At 47.8% G+C, this 7,238-nt stretch overlaps 2 protein-coding genes across 2 annotated transcripts in view; one reads left to right on the forward strand and one right to left on the reverse strand.

The window, feature by feature from the left end:
* LOC6051519 (formin-J) overlaps positions 1-6,357 on the forward strand; it is a 172,405-nt gene extending 166,048 nt beyond the window's left edge. Inside the window, exons 5-7 of the mRNA XM_038252103.1 lie at positions 1,761-1,966; positions 2,029-3,013; positions 3,147-6,357. Of these exons, the coding sequence (XP_038108031.1) occupies positions 1,761-1,966; positions 2,029-3,013; positions 3,147-5,563 (3,608 nt within the window). The 3' untranslated portion in view covers positions 5,564-6,357. The remainder of the gene's footprint in view (positions 1-1,760; positions 1,967-2,028; positions 3,014-3,146) is intronic.
* Positions 6,302-6,928, reverse strand: LOC6051518 (calmodulin-beta). The gene has a single exon (XM_001867910.2). The coding sequence runs from the start codon at positions 6,819-6,821 to the stop codon at positions 6,372-6,374; it is 450 nt and encodes a 149-aa protein (XP_001867945.1). The 5' UTR covers positions 6,822-6,928; the 3' UTR covers positions 6,302-6,371.
* Between the last annotated feature and the right edge of the window lie 310 nt (positions 6,929-7,238).

The raw sequence follows: 7,238 nt of genomic DNA on the forward strand, positions 1-7,238 counted from the left end.
CACTATCAAAACAAACGTTTGGTAGTGTGTGTGAACTCCGTGTAAAAGGGATGTCAAACTTAAAAGTGGCCCCGTTCGTCAGTTGGTGTCAAACCATCGGGGTTTGAGTATAGTAATGTTAATTTCATGGCTTGTAACTTTAATTTTTCAGTTGTTATTATTTCTTTTCAATTTGCATTATGAATATATGGAAGCACGTGATTTGTAGCAAAGATTTTTACTCTATTACAATTTGGAGTGTAAATGCAAACATTTTTACAGTATACCGTTTAATAAATATTTTGCGAAGATAGTTACGAATACAGATTGCCAAGAAAAACAGATTGGCCAATGTTGGAAAGATCCAAACGCGTTGGACACCAACCACCGCGCTTTACGCCCAGCAAAACTGGCAGTGTTGCAAGCGCAAAACATACGTTGCCATTTTATTTTGCATTGACCAATCTGTTTTCCTTGACAATCTGTATCTATAAATCACGCAGTGATACCCAACATTACAAAAAAGTGTGCCGTGGCATGACAGCCACATTTTTTTCTAATGCGCGATTTTGACATTTTGGGCGTGCACCATTCGTATCGCCATCTTTGCTAAAAAATCTGGATAATACAAAATACGATTTGCTTGACAGGATTCATCTGTGAATTGGTAGCCTAAGCATGCAATTTTTTATTTGTTTTCGACTTTTCGAAACTGGCTTTTTAATTTTCAAAAGGAAATAAGTTTTTTTTTTATTTTTTATCACCGTCATGTGACATTGGGTCTGGGAGGTGAGATTAGGTCACACAAATTTCTGCATTTTTATTTGACCCTTGATGATGGTATATAGTTTTTCAGTCGGCAACTGATTAAGCAAAAGAATTAAATCAAGCCTTCAAAAAAATCTTAGTATCGATATCTTCGATCATTAGATAAATATAAAACAAGTTATTGAATGAAAAATTAAATTCAGAAATAGAGAATAAAAAACAATTCTTTTTATTAGAGCAATATAAACTACTCTTCTAATCCTAGAGACGAACAGTAAAATCAAGCGTGTCATGTTTACTCGCTTATTCGCGAATTCAAACAGACGCCAGCTATCCGTTGCAAAGACGAGGCTCCTGGGGCCACAGCTGATTTCGACTTCTGATTTTGCGTCGATTGATCTTCCACGGGCCTGCTTACTCTAGGAGAGGAGAACCGGTTGACCGTGTGAGAGACCGACTGACCGTACAGGGCTGGGACAACAGCGCACCGGCCAGAAAGTAAAAGTCCTACAACATCACAAAAAAATAAAATTGTTGTTTTTTTGCTTCTCTTGACTGGCATACACTATTATTGGGTCGTTTCTAGGCGGTTAGTCACTCCGTGTGTCAGCATAGAGTTTCATAGCATAGCATTTCGAGCGAACATTATGCTGTGTGTGCGCGCGCGCTCGATTTGGCCGCAGATCTGCAGAAGTCTTGGAGCATGGAGTTCGTTGCTAGCTGGTTGCTGTTATTATAGTGTGGCACTGCGTGTCAGGTTTGGTTATAGAGTTGATGCACGTGTTCGAATCTAACCGTACCTCTATGGATTGCCAGACCTAGCCATGCATCAATGACTGTTATGCGGTTTGGCATTGAAATGTGAGCATGGGTACATTGAGATTTAGCACCCGGGTCAGCTGGGGGAGATTTATGCGCGAAGAAAATGAACTTGTAGTTTTACAGCTTGTGATTGATGTAAATTTGGTTGTTCCAAAATGTTTTATCAAAACTTTTCACGTTTTCTTCAACAGGTGACCGAATCACCAGCATCACCATTGACTTCCGGCACATCGTCCAGGAGGACGCAATGACGATCCTGAGCTATGCCTCACCTTACAACGTCCAGCTGGAGCTGGTCAGCGGCGAGAAGCTTCCCCACACGCAGAGCCCGAAGCCCGGTCACCAGGCACTGACGCATCCTCTGGTGAGATCCAGCAGCCAATCGGACATGAACACGGTAAGATGTCGTCACTGTCTTGGGAGTTGAACGAAACCAACCTAATGATCTTCTGTTTCCAGATTGAACGCAACTCCCGGAAGAAGCTGTTCCCTGGGGACGAATCCGGCACCGCAACGCTCAAGATGGAACAACCCAGCCCGAACAACCTGAACAAGGTCCTGCCGACGGTGCACAAGGAGAACGAGAAAGAACCCAAGAAGCACTCGTTCAAGCAGCAGATGCGAGAGATGATCGAGGAGAAGTTCCAAACCAAGTCCGCTAACACCGATGTAGAACGTAAGGATTCGAACGCAGCTGAAGGCAAGAAGGGTCACAAGTTCGGAATTCGAGTGTTCCCACCATCCGTGAACGACAAGCTGTTCGGCAGAAGTCCGACCAAGATTCAGGCCGACAACGAGAACAACACCAACATTGAAAAGAAGGAATCGGACGAGAAAAAGGAAAAGTCTCCTTCGCCACCGGTTGTAAAGAAGCGCACCAAGGAACCCAAATCGATTCCGGACGTGATCGTCGTTGAATCCGCCACGATCAACAGCACCTCGGTCCCAATGGAGTTCCAACGCCAGGGAAGCCTAACCTCCAGCGGAACCATGCGCAACCCAGCGGGAATCCCCCAGGAGGTGTCCGGCATGATGATGCAAGCCGCGAACGCCGCCAAGGACAACCGCAAGTCTTCCAATCTGGACCTGGACAACAAGCGCAAGGGCAAGGCACCGCGACCTCCGCAAAACGAGAACGATCTTGACGGCAGCACGGTCACGATGGACACCAACCTGAGCATGGACATGACTGATGGAACAGCCAGCCGCATGCTGAACGGAAGCATGGACATTGTGCCGGAGGCGGAGTCCGACGTCAAGAAGTTCAACCTGAGCGATCGGATGAACTTTTCGGATAACTTTGCCGAGGAAGTGCTGAACTGCACCATCGAAAGCATCTCCGGAATCGACAAGTTCGACGACAAGGGACCGAGCAACAGCTCCACGCCCAAGAGTGAACGCAAGAAGTCCTCGCTCACCGAAAGCATGACACATGATGAACATGGTAAGTTGAGAATATTTTGAATATTTTGTAGAAATTCGAAGTTTCAGACGCCGATTTCAAACACACAGCTGTCAACCATGCACGCTTATTGGAGACATCCTAATTTTAAGCTGTTTAACCCAACTCTTTTCAGACTCCGACACCGAGGACCAGGCAGCACCATCCCAACCGATGGGCAACAAGATCGAGCTCAACTCGAGCGACATCACCGTGCACCAGAGCTCGCCGTCTCCCGCCGACAGCAGCAGCGAGGACATGATGGAGGACAGCAATCCACGGTCGGCCAGCCTGGGCGATCTGTCCAAGCTTGAGTCCCACACTTCGAACCCGGGCAGCGCCAGCAACACGCTGGAACGTGCCCAGAGTCTGGAGATCACCGGTGAAGTGGTGACCGTAGCTGGCGGAGCTAGCGCCGTCGTTGTCGGAGCTGACAGCAAGCGCAAGATTTCGCAAGTTGAGGGACAGGTGGTGATTGAGTCGATGGAATCGACCGATGGGTTGAACTCGCTGCAGAGGAACCGGCTGAAGGGAGCTTCCGCGTGGGGTAATTTGGAGGATGCGATCAATTCCGGGGAGCTGCTGAACAGTTCGTCGGAGAGCGAGCTGAAGCAATCTACCGAAGATGTGTCGGAGATGGTTGTTGTTCAGAATGGTATTGATCACACGGAAGAAGAACCGGTTGGGGAAGTAATGACCACCGTTGAAGTTACTATGAATGGAACAATTGCTTGCAACATGGAATCAGAGGTTGAGGAAGCACCGAGAGAGGATCACGTTGAGCAGCAGGTTGAGGTTGTGACCGTTGTTGACAAGATCGCGCCACCGGCGGTGATCGTCGCGGAGGAACGAAAGGTTGAGAAAGAAAACGAAAGAGAGCACGTCTCGTTGACCACGATCAACATGGACTATAACGGAGTTTACCCTACGGAAGCCGAGCAGAACAAGACAGATCATGTGAAGATCGCAAACTATGATACAAACATCCCGGATGATGTTAAGGTATCCAGGTATCCATTTGGTAGTCTGGAGCGCCCCAAGTCGGACGTCTTGAAGAAGTTGCTGGGACAAAAGGAAGAGCTGGAGAACACTCCGTTGGTGTTCATCTCCGGCGATGGTGAAACGAACAAGATCACGATCGAAAACAACTACCACGACGTTGGCGAGCCCATCAGCTTGACCCTGGTCAACAGTGCGGATGCTCAACCGATCGAGAACGATCAAACCGAAAGCAGTCAGGCTTCACCCGTTTTCTCAAACACGAATGGAGTCAGCAGCATCAACATCTCCTCGCTGGAGGTTGATTTGACCAAGTCCCTCAACAACAAACCGTTCACAATCGCTCCCAAATTTTCGCTTGACAACATCGTAACGATTTCTACCGAATCTTCCCAACCTTCGTCCATCATCATGATCGACGACGAGAAGCTAGACTTCAGCCTGCAAACCCTGGACGACTTTGAAGATAGCATTGAGAACACAAACGCCCCGGAAACCACGGTCAACTTTGCCTCAGAATCAAACAAAACCATCATCGAGACTGCCCCGATCGTTTCGGAACAGCCCAAGGTCGAACCCAACAGCTTCGTTACGGAAATCAAGGTCGCTACACCAGAGCTGGAACAAAACGGCAAACCAGAAGAGCCTCCCAAGCTGACCAAGAAACCTCCGAAGCCAGAGAAACCAACCACTCCTCCGTCCCGAATCCCCGTCGAGCGACGAATGTCCAGCGAGCACAGCTTCATCCCGCGCAACACGGAGATCAAATTCACCACGGCCACGTACGACGCAGGTAGAAGTGCGGAGAAGCGCCCGCTTGGAATCGATCAGATCCGATCGAACTTTGAACGCAGCAACTCGAAGCCTTCGTTCGAGCGAAGCAACTCCAAGCCAGACGTGCGCCCCTACGAGCGAAGCAACTCCAAGACCGACGTCCGCTCGGTAGAGCGTCGCAACTCCCAAACCGATGTGCGTCCCTTCGAGCGAACCAACTCCAAACCCGATGTCCGCCCCTACGAGCGAAGCAACTCCAAGACCGACGTGCGATCCGTGCTCGAGCGCAGCAACTCCAAGACAGAAATCCCCGTCCGTACGGTAGAACGCCGCAACTCGCACAACGAAGTCCGACCCTTCGAGCGCAGCAACTCCAAGCCTGATGTGCGTCCGTTCGAGCGCAGCAACTCCAAGACCGACGTACGCTCCGTGCTGGAACGCAGCAACTCCAAAACCGAGATCCCCGTCCTGATCCGGCGAACGTCCATCCCGTCGATCAACCTGAACACCTCGAACGGATCGATCAACTCGAGCCCGCAGGCAGCGACAATGACGAACGGCAACGGAACCAAGGCGAGTCCGTCCCGCATCCCAGTGTTCAACTCGGTCAGCAAGCTGAACGGAAGTCACGACGCCAGTCCCCGGCCACCACCGCACAACAATAACAATAACAACAACAACAGCATCAACAACAATCACATTAGCAATAAGGTTTCCGTGAGCATTACCTCGATCAAGAACCAGTCGAAGCATCCGAGCGGCAAGTTTAACGGGAATTGAGTGGCTTAGCTTGTAAGCTGGATGATTTTGTAGACCTTTTGACGGTGTGCTTGGTTTGACAGTTGCCGCTTTTGACATTACGTTACCTTGTTGTTGATTCACATTGACTCGTTTTGAGCGGTGTTTGTCAGAGGAAGCACCCCGTGAAAAAGGTCAATAGGTTAGACTCTACTCTAATGGTGCAATGCGAGTGAATGCGGTGGACGCGAAGTTGATATGAATCTAATTCAATGTAATAAAAAGAGATTGTCGGTTCGAACGCCCGCTTCGAATCGACCGTATCTGTATTCTATAGACGTAACTGTAACTGTATATTAACCAAGAAATAATGCTGTAACCGAAACGCTACAAGGAAAACCAGAACACAGTGGAAATATTTGGCCATATTTACTTCTTATTCATTTTTTAAATGTAATTTGTATAAAAAAAGAGAACAACAATAATTCTAAAACCGCAATGCGCCATCCCACGCGAGCGTATCTAGTTGTGTAAGCTAAGAACCCCCGTAGTCGTTAAGTTTCTTTACTTTGGATTAATCAAACTGTTAATTATTTTTGTTAGCGCGGCGTGCAGGCCGCGGAACGATGTTCTGTACGGAAACATTACACGAACCTCCTCTCGGGCGTACTCGACGACGCAGCGAAGAGAGGTAACTTGGTGGACCAGGTTACGATTACCTTTTAGGGCGGCGAAATATTTCAATAACCCAGAAACACAGAGCAATGTTTGTAGACATAGATGTATTCTATATATATTTTTTAAACAATTAGTAATAAACCAGTTAAAACCTAAAATTTTGCCTTTTCCCCTACTTGGTCAACATGGTTACAAATTCCTCGTAATTAATTCGACCGTCCTTGTCAACATCCGCCTCCTCCAACAAATCCGCCAACTCTTCATCGCTCAACCGCTCACCAAAGTTCTTCATCACCATCGACAGTTCCTCCACCGTCAAGAACCCATCCTCGTTCTTGTCAAACACCTTGAAAGCCTGCCGCAGCTCGTCCTCCGACGAGGCTTCCCGATGCTTCCGGGCCATCAGCACGTAAAACTCGTTCAGCTCGATCGTCCCGCTTCCGTCCAGGTCGACCTCGTGGATCATCTGCTCGATCTCGGCGATCGAAGGATTAAGACCTAGCGCTCGCACCAGCGTTCCCAGTTCCGTCGTCGTGATGGAACCGTTGCCATCCTTGTCGAACGTTTCGAACATTTGCCGGTACTGGCGCTGCTGTTCGTCGGTGAGCGAGTGGGCCGACATAGTTTTGGATACGGGGAATTTAGAAGTTTTGTTCTAGAATCTGACTGGTTGAGAGATGTCAAAAAGTGTGATTTTTATAATTTTACTTCATGGCCTACTTGTAGGGATTATGGGTTGCAGGATTGAATAATATTTAATAAATTATTAAACGAGTATTTATTATAAGATTGATATAGTTCATAAATAAGAGTTCAGAGCGCAACAAAATGTGCACACCTTCATAAATATTGCCTTGTTAGCTGACAGATTTCGCACTGAGTGCGCGCTAGCGAGCTGCGAGAAACAACAACGAGCGAGAAAACAGCAAGATGCGCGCGGCCGGCGAAAGAGAGAATAAAGATTGTCAAATCAGTTTTGTAGTTGATTTGTGTGGAATAAGACGTGTTGTTTTTTTAATTACAAAATACCTGTGTTTTT

The sequence above is a fragment of the Culex quinquefasciatus genome, chromosome 2, assembly GCF_015732765.1.
Source record: "Culex quinquefasciatus strain JHB chromosome 2, VPISU_Cqui_1.0_pri_paternal, whole genome shotgun sequence".
NCBI classification, from domain to species: domain Eukaryota; kingdom Metazoa; phylum Arthropoda; class Insecta; order Diptera; family Culicidae; genus Culex; species Culex quinquefasciatus.

Bases quoted from the DNA above. Each gene is read 5' to 3' on its own strand.
- LOC6051518 (XM_001867910.2), bottom strand. From the start codon at position 6,821: ATGTCGGCCCACTCGCTCACCGACGAACAGCAGCGCCAGTACCGGCAA.